At 37.0% G+C, this 17,990-nt stretch overlaps 1 protein-coding gene across 1 annotated transcript; it reads left to right on the forward strand.

Moving 5' to 3' along the window:
• The first annotated feature begins 6,139 nt into the window (after positions 1-6,139).
• LOC579225 (Golgi phosphoprotein 3) lies at positions 6,140-13,645 on the forward strand. Its single transcript, XM_779353.5, has 4 exons — positions 6,140-6,484; positions 10,009-10,255; positions 11,226-11,539; positions 12,293-13,645. Exons 1-4 carry the CDS (start codon positions 6,284-6,286, stop codon positions 12,401-12,403), a joined length of 873 nt encoding a protein of 290 aa, XP_784446.1. The 5' UTR covers positions 6,140-6,283; the 3' UTR covers positions 12,404-13,645.
• The last annotated feature ends 4,345 nt before the right edge of the window (positions 13,646-17,990 follow it).

The following is a 17,990-nucleotide window of genomic DNA, read 5'->3' on the forward strand; positions in this document are numbered from 1 at the left end:
ATAAAACAAAAACGATTATAAAACATATGGAACAAAATAAAACCGAAATGAATGAATCATAACATCATCCAAGCAGGGAGGTGAAAGAAAAGGAGGCGAAACTCTTGTAATTTATTCAAACGCATTCTTGAGTTCTAAAGCGTAACAATGGGATGTGTAACATTCCACTTGGCTTTGAAGTTCCATGCTCCGAACCGCGCTTCCACTGCGGGGACTTTCGGAAGCCAGGCACCAGTTTTACATTTATTACAAAATATTAAATTACCAGCAAAATTTCAGTGTAAATCAAAAACTTTATATGGGGATTTTATTGGGAATAGTACATCAAACAAATCTTCAAATTTAGAACTCCGTCCTTCCTTTAATTTGTGTGCCAGAGTTGGTAAAAGAAAAATTACATCCTGTCAAAAATTCAATATTTTAGGATGATGCGCTAATTTGTGCATGCTTTAATGTCCCGTTATTTGATCCATGATTTACAATCTTCAATAACATTAAGTTTGCTAATGCGTGTTTTCGCGTGTTTTTTGTATTTTTCAAGTTTAAAAAAGGATAAAATTACACAAGTTTGTGTTCGCTTGTTTTACTTGTACACATTCAACAATGGATGAGAAATCATTGGAAGGGACAGCGAACTGTTGCTGTGATACCATTTTCTGATGTAGGAATTCTAAATCCTGAAATTTCATGCGCTCTTTTATCTCACCACCTGGTCAAAAGTTGCAGATTAGCGCATAACTTTTCGGCGGCTTGGAGCATGGGGTCAAAGGAGAGCGGCTTGATTCCAGTCCTTCTCTATCACGTCCCTGATCCAAGTAAGTATCCGAAGTTCTCGTAAAATGTGCCAGGGGCGGATCTAGATTTTTGCCAAAGGGGGTGGGGGGGGTGGACCCAGTGGCGGATCCAGGATTTTCCAAAAATCGCGCCGTTTTAGTGTTTTACTTTTTCTTCTTCTTTTTTCTTCTTCTTTTTTCTTCTTCTTCTTCTCCACCCCCCCCCCCAAACTTGGCCGCCCAAGGGGGGGGGGGCCGGGGGTTAAACCGCCGAACCCCCCCCCCCTAGATCCGCCACTGTTTGCTATTCTGAAAAGTGTATTATATAGAGTGGAATAAAATATGAAATCAGCCTGGGCCCTTGTATGATTTGATAGGCAAGAAAACACAAAAATCGCCCAATTATAATTTTACAATGAATAACTCTGATGTAGCTTTAATTCCCTTTTTTTGTAAACAAATGCCCATAATTTAACCATAATAAACTTAATAAATCGAATAAAAATGTCACTATATTTATTCCTGAACCTACAAATTCATCATTTTTTAGTCCAAAAAATCCAAATATAACCACTAAAAAAAAATCTGAAATCAAGCAAATCACAGGGTCGCGCTAAAATTAGTGCTTCCCTCTATACATTTTATTATCTCCTCTAACTCACATTTTCCATCTATCTATTATTATTAATAGTATAAACAACGGGGAATGTTCCGAGTTCCCACAAGCCTAGGGAAATCCTGTATTTTAAAAAGATAATACACATTAATTTATTAATTACAGGTCCATTCCCATTATTCCAATTAGCATACTTAAACTCATATAGGGGAGATTATTGGCAAAAGGCTTTATATAGGTTTTTACCGGGTTTTCAAAAGATATATTTCAATTGCTAAGTTTAAATCAATACGGTTTCAAGGAAAAACATTCAACCGATCTAGCTTTAGTACAATTATATGATAAATAACGAATGCTATTGCAAATACAGAACATGTAGGTGTATTCATGGATTTGTCAGAAGCGTTCGATATACGCTTGAGAACCAAATTCTACTTTCAAAAATTCACTTGCAGAGTAGTATGTAACGGTGTTTCTTCAAATAAGACACTTATAATTATTTGTCATATCGTGCTGTTATCTTTGCTATATTTGTTATTTATTTGTTAATGTGTATATTGATTGATCCGTTACAATGGCAATACCTCACATATTTTCACCCTATACTGATTAATCAAGAGGCATATTCGGATAGCATTCTTGTAATAGAACATATTCGAATAAACTATATCCTTGGGAAGGGGTTCAGTTTGTTATACACCGGTACGTACTAATTAGACCATATATTCTTTTTTAATTGATTTCATAAGCTAATCATACCTATTTTTTTCATCTGTTCTCTCAGACACACCCATACCATCCTGACTGGTTATCAAAAGTTAAGATTTCATAAATATTGTCACTCAGCAGCAGCAAAACCAGGGGAAGGCTGATGCACCCCACTTTTTTCTCCAAAATCATGGAGAGTGCCCCTCCTGCAACAATCTTATTAAGAAATTGCTCATTTCCATTTGGCAGTACGTGGGCATTAATTGTTGTTGTAGTTGTTCTTTATTATTATTATTAATATTATCGTTATGTATGTATGTTTTCATAGTTTATGTATTTTGTCATGTGATAGTTATGTTCCTGGAAAATTAAAAGAATAAAGAATAAATTATAGTTAACAAAATCATGCATCTCCTGTAGCACAATAAGCAGATAAATATCATAAGGTACAATCACCCCCTTTTAATATCTTTTATCATTTATCATCATTCATGGAAAAACACATTCCTTTTATTTGATATATATTATATGACTGCATCTGTTTTGTATGCTTTGTTCATCATTGCAGCCCCCCCCCCCCCCCCCCATACCTACAAGTCAAATCTGGCTTTTATAAATGACCCCTTACAAAACCCCTTAAAAAAAAGCGTCGCATCGAAGTGAACAGATGCCTCTCTCACGGTAGAACATATTAACTATGCCCCTTGAGGGGGGGGGGGCAGAAAAATACGCTAAAGAGAGATAGAGAAAATTGAGAAAATGAATACAAATTTTAACTATTATTATGCATTGTAAAATTATGCGACCGCGATTGATGGGGTATATTCAGGGGCGGCGGAGCGACTTCCAAAGTGGGGGGGGGGGGGGGGTGGGGCACCAACAATGGCACCTTCAAAGGGAAATCTCAAAGCGAATATATACATTCTTTTAGATATTGGTATACCCCTATACATTGTGATTATATTATCAGGGATGATTTCAATTTTGTTTCTTGTTATGCACCAAACAAGATATTGCTTAAAGGTAATACAAAGTCATTTTTGGAAATTTTGAAAATTGGGTGGGTGGTGATTCTTTACAATTTTGATATATTTGGATGCCTCTGTGGATGTATTATAAGCACTACAAAAATGAGCCCCTAAAACACTTCTGCTTTCGAGAAAAATTAAATATAAACATTTACCGGTGCTCCCGGTAAATTTTGAGAAATTTCAAATAGCGCCTACGGCCGTACAATGGTAGCTGCGACCATGGAAATCTCAGAATATGTAGTTGTGATATATAATATCTAAACAAGAATAGCTAATCTGTCGGTTTTAGTCAAGAAACATTGTTTCATTGCTAAATCAATATCTTGACCTTGAGAGGGAGCTATACAACATAAAGAGTTTATTATTTACAATTTCATAACACTTTAGACTCAATTTCAACCACGACAACGATCACTGAATATTGTAGGAACGCATATGCTTCCAATATGTTCATTTGAACCAAATTCATGACCCAATACCAAAACTTTGTAATACCTATAATCATCATACTTCGCCGGTTGGTCTGAAAATGCATTAGCGAGCGAGGAAAATTAAAAAAAATTGTGAGGTCGCAGTGCACAAAATTACTTCTTATAATAAAAAGGAAAAAACCCAACCCTGATGGGGTCATAAGCACATAAGTGTCGTAATGAAGTGTTAAGCTCCACATTAGGCTGACGAAAGCATTTGGGTTAGTATTATTGCCTATGCCCTTACGATGGCCATTATATAGAAATACTCCACACGGAGTGGAGATGGTGCACATTGTGCATGAATGAATCCGATGACCGTGTGTTGTAATAGATGTACACACGCCTAGAGACGGTATTCCGTATTAAGCGGTTTATGAATCCAGCTCTTTAATATTATTGTTATTATTCGCATAACGGTAGAAGTAACATAATTATATCAACTATAAATGCGAGCGAGCTTTGGTGGAAAATTGCTCTTAGTCGCTTAAAATTTCAGGAGTGCGCTTATAGAAGCATATTTAAAAGGATAAATAGACACTTATTAAAAAAGAAAAGGAGCATGCACGTGTCAAAGTACAAAAGGATCATTATCAGAGGTGAAAAGGAAATTGTGAAAGAAAAGGGGCACAATATGGGCATTTATCGAAAGTGAAAGGGGACTTTTATTTTTAAAAAAAGGAGGAAGTGGCTCTTATTCAAAAGAAAAAGAGGCATATGTTAAAATAAACAGGGCACTTGAGAAAAAAGGGGCAGTTATGAGAGGTGAAAAGGGACACTCATCATAGATGAAAAGAGCATTTATCAGGAGGGGAAGGGGCACTTGTCAAAGTAAAACAAGTATCTCTCAGATTTGAATAGGGGCATTTTTCGGAGGTGAAGGGGCACTTATCTGAAGTGAAAAGGAGTAACTTCGGGTCGGAGGGACCGCATTCGTGTTCACAACATCTCCGGTAAAGGGATACTTTTCACGCAACAAGTCCGGCCCGAATTGACTTATACACACCGGAGATGAGGGCAGGGGTGTCGCTAAAGGGTGGTGTGGGGGTGCGACACCCCCACCCACCTGTCATGATATTGTCGGTAAATTTGCTCTGCTGTCGGGGAAAATGAGAAAAGGGAGAGGGGAAAAATGAGAGGGAAAGGGAAAGAAAAGATATGAAAGAAAGGAAGAGAAGAGAAGAAAGAAAGAGAAAAAAGAAAAAGAGGAAGGAGAGGAAAGAAAGGAGAATAAAGAAAAGAAAGAAAGAGAGAAGAGAGAGAGAGAGAGAGAGAGAGAGAGAGAGTTTTGCGCGGGAGGGGGGGGGGGGGTAATCGAAAACCGTGATACAACGAAGCGTCTTCTTTCTCTAATAATTTAATAAAAAAGCATAAGCGGGGGAGGGGGGAGTGGGGGGGGGGGGGGGGCACTCAACTCAGACAAGGATTAAGAGTAATAATTTAATGAAAAGTCAAAGCTTCCGCGCCTCACGCGGGAGAGGAAAACTGAATTTAGACAAGGATTCCCGGCCCCCACCCCCCCCCCCCCCCACTCCGGGGTCGGAATGACCGCATGCGTGTTACCAAAATGTCCGGTAAAGGGGTACTTTTCACGCACCAAAGTCCGGCTCGAACATTACACTACATAGACTTTACACACCGGACTTAGGGGGTGTTTTCAAAAGGAGGGAACACGCATATGCGTACCCTAAATAACACTGAGTGGGGGCCGGGCAAGGATTAAGAGCCAGAGAACGGTTGTTTTTTCTCTTATAATTTAATGAAACGGCAAACTTTCGCGCTTTGCGCGGGAGGGGGGGGGGATGAATTCAGACAAGGATTAAGAGTCGAAAACAGTACAACGAATCGTCTTCTTTCTCTAATAATTTAATGAAATGTCAAAGCTTTCGCGCTTCGCGCTGGAGGGCGGGGAGGGAGGGGGGGGGGGAGGAACTGACATATAATTTAGCTCCTGGCCCCGGGTTTATAGGGTTAGATTTGTAGACATTGGGATTAATATATTTGTCGGTAATTGGTGGCCTCTACATCCCCCCCCCCCCCCACCGTTATGTGTTCCTATATCTATTAATGTATGCGAATTCGCGTTCTGACTATTTCAATACACCGTTGTGAATGAAAATTGATTACATAACGAAAATGGTCTATTGAAATGTGTGAGGCATACCAATATCTGTCGAAAAGTCGATACAATTATTGTCAAAGTTGCTAAACAAATAGACGTAGATTTTCTTTAAAATGAAATTTGAAGCCCCACTGTCCTACTTGTAGCTACTTGCTCCCTCTGTAAAGAAAACTTCCCCAATCGGTGCCTGTTGGTCCCCCATGATCCTGTTTTTCTTATGTTAGTTGAGAGCTGAGTTGATGAGATAGCCACCTGTCAGTGACCTGGCTGGGTGGTCTAATCCCTTCTGGCCCAGTAGTATTGACGGTCTTTAAGTGCACTAAATTTGGGTCTATATTCGGTGGCAATTCCTCTGATCCTGGATAATCTGATCCCATCAGATCCCAGATTCGAAACGCCATCTGTCGTTGAATTTCGTTCAGTGATTTGACGTCATTATCCATAGACGTAGCCATTTTGGAAAGCTAGCCTGTGGCTGTGTTGTTTTCCCACGAAAAGCAGAATCATTTAACTATTATTTGTTCAAAGATAAGTCACTGTGTTAAAATATTTGACATTCTATCATGAGTTCCTTGACGCAAAGAGGTAGCACTCTAGTTCAAAGGCATCAAGCTACTTCAGCGAAAGGAGCTGAAGGGGGAAAAGCAAGTAATGAAGCGGACGAAGACACGTATCATCACGAAGAAGAGGATGATGGCGAGTCAAAGGAAACGAGACTAACGCTGATGGAAGAAGTTTTATTATTGGGTCTAAAAGATAGAGAGGTAAGGTATAAAATATACGGTGGTAATTCTACAATTTCTGCCCACATTAGTCATTGCTTCCATAACCAGTTAACATCTTAATAATACTTTAAAAAGAGTTAATTTTGTAAATAAAACTGAAAATAAAACTGACTGAACATGTTGAAATTAAAAAAAGACACTAAAAATTATCAGCTGGGCCGAGTTGTCCCCTGGTCCGAGTTAGCCCGGATCCCTTACGTCTCATATCCTCATTCATTGCGGTAGATAACTTCACGCAGACGTGCATCGTTATTCCTATAGTCATGATAGTCTAGTTATTCTGCATCAAGCCATCAGGAAGGTAGACCTAGACTATTTTACTTTTTAGATAATTTTTAGTGTCTTTTTTTAATTTCAACATGTTCAGTCAGTTTTATTTTCAGTTTGGATCCGGGCTAACTCGGACCAGGGGACAACTCGGCCCAGCTGCAAAAAGGGTCATTTTTTGTCATTTTACCCTAACTCTAACCCTAACTCTAACCCTAACCCTAACCCTAACCCTAATCCTAATCCTAATCCTAAACCTAAACCTAAACCTAAACATGCAAAAAATGACTGTTTTTACAGCTGGGCCGAGTTGTCCCCTGGTCCGAGTTAGCTTGACTCCGATAAAAGTTGCCAATTTGAGTAGACTTAGACTAGACTCTACTAGGCCTACTACTAGTAGGGTGTCTGAACGATTTTTCAATTTTCAATTTGGGATCGTTTTTCACCATTTTTGTTTGATATTTGAATAAAAAATGTTATCAGAATAATACATTTCAAATTTCATGTCTCACCGATGTTTCTATCAAAAGTTACAGCCCCTCCAAAACACTGGTATATTCATATCATTTTGGTCAAAATCGACGAAAAAGACGTCCACGCAGAGTGATGTTGTTCTGCTAAATTCAGACAAACAGCCGTATCGCGCGATATGCAAGCGTATGCATATAGTACGCATGTTGCTAAGCCAATGCGCGAATGCTTGAGCCACGCTGTCTCCGCGATATGTGCCATTGACTAGTATGGGTGGCTGTTCGCGTCATAGAACCCGGAAGTGAATACACGTTGTAGTCAATGGCAATATCGCGGAGACAACGTGATATTGCCATTGACTACAATGTGTATTCACTTCCGGGTTCTATGCTGCGAACGGCCACCCATACTTTCATTCACTATAATGTGTAATTGAATTTGGGGTTTTGTTCGTACGCGGAGATGTTATGCGATGTAACCATGGTTTGGACTGAGCGGAGCGCACGCCCCCTAATTAGCTGATCCACCAAATAACGAGAAGGGTATTTTTAAACTGTTATCAGTTGTGATCCCTGGGGGCTAGCGAAAATATAAGCACATAGAATTGTTCCTTAGGACTGGGACTACTTATCGATCGGGGCGTCATATCTCAAAAGTGACAAACCTCAGAGTTAGCCAGGACACAATGTTTAAATTGCTGTTTTGGCCAAGATATTTTTAGAATTTCGGGGGCTACGCCCGTTTGGAAATATTGGAATTCACCTGCTCTTTCATATGACACCTCATTTATTGAGTATCACCTTCAGGATCACAATAGATAAAGGTTTGAATCTCGAATTGAAAAAAAAAAATTTGACTTTTTTTGCATGGTCGCGCAATGCACGTAGGCTGCATAGGGATACATGTAATCTCTATGGGAAGAATTTTAGCACACAACATCGGGTGCGCGATCAGACACCCTACTACTAGTAGATTCTAGGCCTAGTAGTAGTACTACTTAGGTAAGGGACAGGGTGCATGTGTTCAAGCAATTTTTAAAGCTAGAATCACAAATCACAAATCAAAACGCTGTTACAAAACACAGTTACTGCGGGAGAGCGTTCAAACGATTTTTCATCAACGCTGATTCTAGCTCATTTCGAGCCCAGCCACTGAGCATCACACTACGCAGTTTCACCCTAGAAGTATAGGTCAACTTCGGCGCGCGCTTTCTGGAATTGTTTACGGCCGACTGTCGGCCATTGTTTTGAGCATAGGTCGCAATAATATACAATTAACTGCGTTTGCTACGGAAATCAAAGACAAAGCTAAGTATTTGTTCATGTCATCCACTCGTTTTCTGTTTATAATCATATTCCACCAGACTGGATCCTCTTTTTGTTGTTCTCCATCTGGAAATTCTTACTTTACTGTATCTTTATTCTCTATGGCATTTGAAGATTGCCGAGTTCGTAATCTATTATGTAAACAAAAATAACATGAGAGAAGATGATCATGATAGAAGGAAGAAACAAAGAATAACAAGGAAAGACAGAAAGAGAAAGTGATAGAATGATAAAAACAAAGAATAACATTAGAGAATGTGATAAAAGGAAGGAATAAAGAATAACATAAGGAAAGACAGAAAGAGAAAGTGATAGAATGATTAAACATAAGAATATCATAAGAGAAAGTGATAGAATGATTAAAAGAAAGAACAACATAAGAGAATGTGATGGAAGAAACAAAGAATAACATAAGGAAAGACAGAAAGAGAAAGTGTTAGAATGATTAAAACAAAGAAGATTTTTTTTTTTTACTTGTTATTTGTTAAAACTTTTTTTTAATTTTTGTATATATTTTTTTTACAGACCCCTATATTTTTAGACATGGTAGGAAGAAAAAAAATGTGTAAAACCAATACATAAATACCTAGCCTTTTTATTTTTGGTGATTTTAGGCCATACTGCACAGCACTCATAACTCCTTGCCACGATAAATCATGTTTACGCCAACAGTCGCCAAGAGATGGCGCTGCTCAATTTATTAATTTTTTTGCCAAAGTCATAGGAGACACCCCAGATCCTTCTGCGAAACCCACACAATTTTATGATGAGTTGCAATTGAAGGCCCCGATTTGTGCTTGTGAACTCCTCACAAATAATAGTACAACAATGTTGTTTTTAATACTAAAGATGACAGACAAATTATCCTCAAACAGAAATCTGGACATTGGCAGCTACATGTAGTTTAGTAGTAGTTTCTAAGTGGTGAGTTAACAGTGACACCCTGTGTATGATTGAGCTGGGAAACATGTTTACTCTTGGTACCATGCTGGTGCTTTTGGGCATGGCTGAGTGTCAGCCGGCTGGCACAGTGCCAGGTGGAGGGGCATAATTTTTCACCAAAAAAAATGGCGGCTGTGTATTAGAGTACGAGAAATTGTACTCAAGTAGTTGTCAACAGTGCAAGTACTCGAGTATTTGAGTACTCGTCGCATCCTTACTTGGTACCACGAAGCTTGACTTATTCTTCGCATCCCTAAATTTTAGAGCCCTTACAAAGACAAAGACCAAGACCCTGCTCTTAACACTAACAACAACAACACCAACACCAACCGTCATATAAATTCCCCTTTAAATTTACCTTGAATGCACATCTTTCTATACCCAATGCAGATTAGGTATAGCCTTGGATGGTATACTGTTTTTTAATATCCATGTATGCTCTTTAATTGAAGTTTGATAATATATGTGCATGTGTTTCTCTCTCTTTCTCTGTTCTAGGGTTACACATCATTCTGGAATGACTGTATATCATCAGGTTTAAGGGGGTGTATGCTAATAGAACTGGGGTTGCGAGGGAGAGTAGAACTAGAAAAGACTGGTATGAGGAGGCGCAGCCTACTCAATAGGAAAGTTATACTGCTCAATGATGCTCCAACCGGTGATGTCCTACTAGACGAGGCACTCAAACTTATAAAAGAAACAGATCAACCAGAGACAGTGCCCACCTGGATTGAACTCCTTAGTGGTAAGTGAAATAATTATTTACAGAGTCCATTCAGTATTTTAAGTCCTCCATCATAATGGGTTCTCGATTGCCAAAAACTGGTCGGGGCAATAGTATACTGCATCGACTCTCTACAGTCATAAAACTTGGCTAGAATTGAACTAGGTGAAATTTTATGGCACATTTCATTTGTATTCTTTAATTTAGGACTAATGTTAAAGTGACTTGGTAACATTGTTGAAGGCTGATGAAAAAATTGCTTAATTTGTATACTATATTATTTACTTACTATATTCCTTCTACTGTACTAACCCTCTGACAGGCAAAATATCCTGAAAAAATTCTCAAACCACGAAGAAATCTATGGTTTTCTTTGAAGGCGTCGATGTGAGGCATCCTCTAACAGTGATTAACAGTAAATTATCCCAACCATTTTTTAATTTTCCCAACCGTTTTTCCATGAAAAAAAGACATAAAACAGGCTATAAAAAATCTGTCAACACTTAAATGTCTGAAATGGAATGTAGAACCATTTTATTGCTTTGTGAGATTTCCATTCACCTAAAATGTAATACAATTGTTCTATAGATCTAGATCTAGACCTAGTTGGGAGAATTAAGGAATCTATCAGATCTGTTTTTCCCAATTTGTACTATGAATAATGGTCCGTTTTCACTCAAATGTTCAGATTATCTTTAATTGTACATCTAGCATTGAAGTCACTACCTTAGAACCACTATCTCTCATCTGAACAATGTTACCAAGTCCCTTTAATTACCTGAAAAGTATGTTTTTCTTTCAAAATATTTGTTTTTCTTCTCAAAAGGTTTTGGTCATGTGGTCGTTTTCATGATTGCAAATTTATGATCACCATTGCTATGTGACTTTTGTTTGATTTCTGTGAAAATCAATTTTTAGTCATTACCTTTTATTTACTGCCAAAGATATGTATCTAATTCATTAGCTATTTCAATTTTTTTCTTACTTTAAGGGGAAACATGGAATCCAATGAAACTCCGATACCAGCTGCGAAATGTCAGAGAACGACTGGCCAAGAATCTGGTGGACAAAGGTGTGCTGACCACAGAGAAACAAAACTTTGTTCTCTTTGACATGACCACGCATCCTGTAACAGACACTACAATCAAGCAGCGCATCATCAAGAAAGTCCAGGAGTCAGTGTTGAACCGGTGGCCTAACGACCCTGCCAGGTTCGAGAGACGAATGCTTTCCTTACTATACCTTGCTCATTCTTCAGACGTCCTGGAAAATGCTTTTGCTCCATTATCAGATGAGGATTATGAGGTGAGAGTGGTGTACATGTCTTGCTATCTAGTTTTCACCATAGGTGGATGTGAGACAGAGGGATCTAAATGCCATCCGCCATAAATTTTAATGTTTACCTGCAAGACTCTCTTGTGCAGGGTTGGCGCAATTTAAATTATTATGATTCAAATTGGTTGAAATCACCAAGATTCAAAATAAGGAATTAAAATCATAAATTTTAATTGCTTCAATGGACTGTTAAAAAAGAGTTTGAAATAGTTGATTTGTTTTTTCTTCCTACTTCTGCACAATTTTGTGGCATAATATCATTGATTTTGTTGTATACTTTTCCATTGGTCCGTCAGTTCTTTGCGTATTCCTTATTTATTTCTTTATTTTATATTTTCTATCTTTCCTATGTTTTTCATTGTTTTTGTATCATCATCATTCCGTCATTCCTTTGTATATGTTCTACCATTTCTAAGGCTTGGACTTACAAAAAATAATTGTTGTTGATTTTTGTTTAACTTGTTAAAACATATCTATGTATTAGAAAAAAAATTGTGCCATGTGTATCTACATATTATTACATGTTTTCATTTATATTTTTTGAATTGGAACCATCTTGACAGTCTTCTCTCTTATATAACGACCATCTTGCTGTTCTAATTACTATGATTTTAAGGAGAATCGCTGTGTTTTATTGCAAGCCACTGGCTTTATAATGCGATTTCCATATATGATATATTTGTATTTTATAAAATTGATAAATTAAAATTGGAAATCTTTCAGGTGGCCACAGGGAGAGTGAGGACCTTGCTGGACTCCGACCCAGAGGTACAAAGTCAGAAGCCAGGATGTAACGACCTAATGTGGGCTGTCATAGCAGCTTTCATTAAGTGATCAGGTGCCTTCCTCTATTCACACCATGAACTAACTTGTATTAGCTGAAGTGACAGACAGACCCACTACTTTCTTCAACTCCATTCAGCGAGCATGGATGACTTCATTCAATGACTACAGTCCAAATGCCTTCCTTTGTAGTTTGTGCTCACTGTACACTGAGCTGGAGTGAGTGACAGACTCCTTCTTCATTCACCGCTACACAGATGAAGCAGACATGGACACCAGCTAAATGAATATGATGTTTTTGAAGAAAACATAAGATTTGTGACCCAGTTATCATTCTTCTTGAGTGGATGCAGTCCAGGAGAACATCCGATTTGGTCATGTTCTTTACCAAGTGGTCTAGAGAGATACGTGCTAGAGAGATGACCAAACAGCTCTAAATATTTAGCAGCCACATGTCCTCTTCGGATTCAAGCATTGTCTCAAAGCAAGGTCGGATACATGTGCTTAGGCTTTATGAAAAATGTTGTGTTTCAGACTTCCTTACCAAACATCTGTGTTTTTAGGTTCCTTTATTGTTATTATTTGGTATAAACTAAACATTCTAATGACAGAAGTGTATTTTAGGTATTGGCAATTAAATGCACGCGAATCCTATAGGCTTCCAATTACTGAAAAAAAGGGGAGAGCGAAAGAGTAACCTCAACTGCAGATGTGAATGACTTGTTACAACTCATTTACAAATAAAATCAAAAGAAATTGAATCGCATTGGTTTATTAATAACATTTCATTGCGGCCATAGGCAGACCAACTTGCGAAATTCATTTATAGGGTAAAATATTTACATGTTCTATCATGATAGTCATAAAAATAGGTTTCAGTTTTTTTGATGTACTAAACTTCAGAATAATGAATCTTAAATCAATCTACCAAATGTTCAGAATAAAAACGATTATTTCATTATTGACGTATGGAATATCGGGATATGAGAAATCTGTTTCTCCAAAATTATGAACTTTGGAAAATGACAATCGCCTCATGTTTTTTAAGCCTCTATCTCGTGGCATTGAGCAATTTTTGACATGTACAGATATCTTTAACTTATATTAATCTTTTTTGTTTTTACTTCCATTGTGTGCCCAAAATTTAGTTTAATACCCAGCACACAGAAAATATATAATTTTACTATAATTTTATTTTGAAGTAGTAGACCATTCCCTGTGAGAAGCGAAAGCCAATGAATCATTATGATGTGGTAGCGACTGAGCAGAGCTTCAAAGTGTATCAATCACCTGATTTTTTAATTTTTTTTTTGCATAGTTGCATGTATGAAATCAACCTCAAATAGTTTACCTGGTATTCTATAGATATTCTTACGGTTGGGGGGGGGGGGGGGGCTGGTTAAAGAAAAGGATAACATAAAACCACTGGTATAGGGCATGCACAGAACCCAAGTCTGTCTTGGGTCCTGTGCGTGCCCTATTCTATGCGAGCGTGAGTACACATATGTTAACTAGTCTACTCAACAAGACATAAATTCGTTCACTGGTAATGTATTTAAATTGCATTATCTCTTTGTTGCTCATATTTTGAACACATTATAGCCACATGGAAGCTCTTGAATCATGAATAAAGCATGTATTGGTGATTGGTACACTTTAGAGAATCATTAGAAATAATGATAAGAAAGTGAACAGACCACCATTTGTGAAGAAGAACAGATATTTTGTACATACAATATTTTATTCCACTTGTTCTTCTGAATACAGTAATATATTATATATATGATGTAGAATCAGAAATTTTCATAAGAATGTTGCTTTCTTATGTTATACAACATTTTTGTTGTTGGATATAGTATCATTGTTTTGAAAAATGTTTAATACAGTTCTATCTTTTCATTTACATTTTTTTAATACACCCGGTAAATAGTCCTGTTGAATAGAAAGAAGAGAGTCACAGATGTGTACTTATTTGTTTCTACTTGGCTCAGTTTAATAATTTCCTGTTAGGTTTGATTTGACTGTACACTTTTTTTTAAAAGTCAGATTTATTTTTATCATTGAATTATTTACAAATAACCAGTATTATGTTTGTTCTATTTTTTTTCCCTGTGGTACTAATTGTTCTTCTTTTCTTTTCTTCTGTTCCTTTACTCATTACCTTCAATGTCTTCTTTCTTGCATTTCCTGCTTTTCTTTGTTACTTTTCTTTGTTTCTTATCCTCATTATTTCTTTTAATTTCTCTTTCTGTATCTACTTCTAGATTTTGTGGTCGTATAAATACGTATTTTCGTTTTCACTTTTTTGTGGGAGGGGGGGGGGGGGGAGATGGGGGATATTTCCCCTTTTCACTTAGCAAATTGGATAGGATCTATGTGGTTATTGAAGAAATTTTGTTACTCTTTTGCTTGTAAATTAGGGAATGTTGACTTACATACATGTATATGTATGTGTACATTTTGTAATGTGTGCAGATGCATGAACAACCATTATGCATGACAAAACAGATACAAAAGTGACTGCGCAACTCTCTTTACTGAGTTGTGTATACCCATTTTCTCCATTGTCCTAGCTACACGCATCCGATGCAAAGGCTACCTGAATGTGATCTAAATACCGACTCCAAACAAGCAAATCAAGGCATGAGACTGGAATACCTCAAATGTTATTTAACAATTATTGCATGCGTTATAAGAAATGTATATGCTTATACCATCGGGTTATTCTTTATTCTACAAATATTGCATACTCAGGCATTCAATACAACAAAATATACTCGCCACCTAATTGTGCCATTATATTTCGACTGAGGCCTGAGGCCTTGATGAAATATGATGGCACAAAATTCTGAATTTGGAGTTAGATATATTTTGCTGTATTGAATGCCTGAGCATGCAATATTTTTGTAACATAAATACAGTATTTGTTAGCTAGCATCTTATTGGCGGAAAAGGTGTTACTAAACATTTCGTTATATGTGCACGAGCATGCAATATAACTTTAATGCACTTCAAAACGCGTACAATAGGAAATTAGAGTGTGCACCTCTCTTCCCTGCGCATATACTTGTTTGCATTGTCTTTTTAGCTGCGTGCATGTGATGCGAGGCAACCTAATTGTACTGGAAATCGAAGGGCCCGACTCCTGACTTTCCAATAGTCAATCAACAGCGCCTACTTATTCCCATCTCTTCATTCCTACGTATTCATACAAAAAGTGATGCCTGCATAAGTATTGAGCGATGTATTGGGTTCTGATTTTGTATTTTGATCTTTAAAATTGCTCATGGTTTTGGTCTCGTAACAAAGATTGGTTTTCAGAATACTGCCTCCAGCCTCTTGGGAGAGCCAGCCGAGTCCTGACATAAGCAAAAGTTTGTGCAAAAGGCATACTTTTGCACCAACTTAAAATTATGTTCAGTGTTTAGAAAGAGTTTTTACCTAAGTATTTTGTATTTTAGGCTAAATTGGTATTATTTTTTTTCCAAGAACACAACTTTGCGTCAATTTCAATTTGACATATTTTTTTCACTGGCCTCAATGCCTTCTCCAGTAAACCGTTCAAATTATACGATTTGCTTCTGTAGCTGGGTCAGGGACCACAAACACCAATCACTATACAAAATCATGCTAGCGAATTAGTTAAGTTCATAAACAAGATGCTGAATAAATCCCCCCCCCCACTTGTTCTAATTTATTTTAGCTGAAAGACCTAAGTGTCATATCTTGTTGACTCCAGATGTGGTAATTCTGCTGTATAAACCTTTGTTTAAATGTTAAGTACAATTTTCTTTGTATGTCTAGCTCAGCGATACTAGTTTTGTATTTTGAGTTGATGATGAATAAAATCTCATTAGTAATAAAAGATTCTTGAAGAGAGAGAGGCTTGAAAGATGTATTTCTCTAAAGACAAAAAGAAGAAGCGTGTCACCTGAAGAAGAAAAATTGTACGGTAAAAAATTGTTCTCACTATGAGAGGCATATGTACATCATACATGTATGAACATCATTTAATAAATGCAATCGTTGTAGTGTATTATATTGTTCTTATCTTTTCCCCATCTCTTATTTGACATGTATTCAGTGTTAAATCCTATAGTACTTACCAAGCATTTTTTCTGACACAGAGCTATGTTGTCATGATAATAAACAAAGCTTTGCTGCCCTCTGAAGGTGATTTTATTATATGTGTGAACTCTATAACCTTGGCTTCAGCCCACAATACCACCGGCCTAGAAGACTGACAATGTTTGTTTTGCAAGCCACCTTTAATACTTGTTTGGTGGTTTATGAGGCCAGACATGTCGGTCTCATGGTCCTTATGACATCTGAGGATTCACAAGTCTGTCCGTCTGTCTGTCTTGTGTTGGTTGATGTACTGGGATTTCCTGATATCTTTTTTTTTAAATGTTTTTGTTTTTGTTTTATTATTTAATGTATGTTTTGTTTCTGTCAATGAAAAGTTGTGGCATTTTTAAAGTCAAAATCCAGTATGAATACTTTATTAAATTCTTCAATTCTCTGTTTAGATCATGTTTGACTTTGTACTTCAAATGGCTGGATTTTCTGCATTTAAGATACATATATGCTGTAAAGATATAAAAAATGAAATAGCTTTACCCCTTGAATGTACCATAACAAATGTGAAGGAGCTTGTAACTACATGTATCACTGCATTTAATAGTTATACTATATTTAGGTGTACAGCTTCTTATGTTCATGTACAGGAGGAAGTATCAAGTAGTTTAACCTATCACAGGTTTTGTTTCATTATTAATTTACTTTATTTTAATACAAATACTGGAAAAAATAGTTTCTGTACATAGGTACCTATTTATTTTATTGTTTTTAGATAAATATATAGTCATTTATTTGTGCCTAATTCAGCAATGAAAAAAATGATTGTCAAAATATTGATGTGTGAAACAAACATCGTGGCTGATAACTCTGTCTTGATGAAATGTAAGATAACATGTAAAGATTAAATGTCCTGTATATTGATTAAGGCATCTATCAACAAAGCCTTTTCTCTCCTTATTGTTGGTCTCAAGTAATAGTATTGTGTTTGATGGTGGAAGACTACATTTAACAAAGCAGCTTTCTAATTCTCTGTAGGGTTCAAATTGCATCCAATTATCGAAATGATGCTACGATTATGACATTTGACATTAAAGAGCTGAACCAGTGTAATCCTTTCATGAGAGGAGTTTGCTGTTTCTAGATCTACACCACCTTTGGAAGTGAATGATGTTCTTGTCAAGGCAAGAATGGATAATCTTAGTGAAATGCCAAGATGAAAAGTGTCTTATAAGGGGCATCATCTTGATGTATTGTGGGTTGTGTTGAGCAGCTTTGGTAAGTGGGGTTTTTCGTTTTTTTATACCGAGGCCATCCTCTTGAAACTGTAGAAAGAGATGCCAAGATAATATTTTGAGAGTATACATTCTGTATCCTATTCTAACTCCTTCTTTGCCTTGGTTGACTGATGGGACAAAGACTGGACTGCCTCAGTCAACGTTTGTCACACACACAGAGAGTACATATTCCTGTGTTCCATCCATACCAAATAAAGAGTTAAATACTCTCTTCAGCATTATCATTTTAAATGTTATCAGGCTTTCTAATTATGTATAGTAGA

The sequence above is a fragment of the Strongylocentrotus purpuratus genome, unplaced genomic scaffold (assembly GCF_000002235.5).
Source record: "Strongylocentrotus purpuratus isolate Spur 01 unplaced genomic scaffold, Spur_5.0 spur5_scaffold_9, whole genome shotgun sequence".
Classification (NCBI taxonomy): domain Eukaryota; kingdom Metazoa; phylum Echinodermata; class Echinoidea; order Camarodonta; family Strongylocentrotidae; genus Strongylocentrotus; species Strongylocentrotus purpuratus.

Coding starts and splice junctions, on each gene's coding strand:
- LOC579225 (XM_779353.5), top strand. CDS start 6,284: ATGAGTTCCTTGACGCAAAGAGGTAGCACTCTAGTTCAAAGGCATCAA. Junction 6,485..10,008: donor TGGGTCTAAAAGATAGAGAG/GTAAGGTATAAA, acceptor TCTCTGTTCTAG/GGTTACACATCATTCTGGAA. Junction 11,540..12,292: donor TATCAGATGAGGATTATGAG/GTGAGAGTGGTG, acceptor GAAATCTTTCAG/GTGGCCACAGGGAGAGTGAG.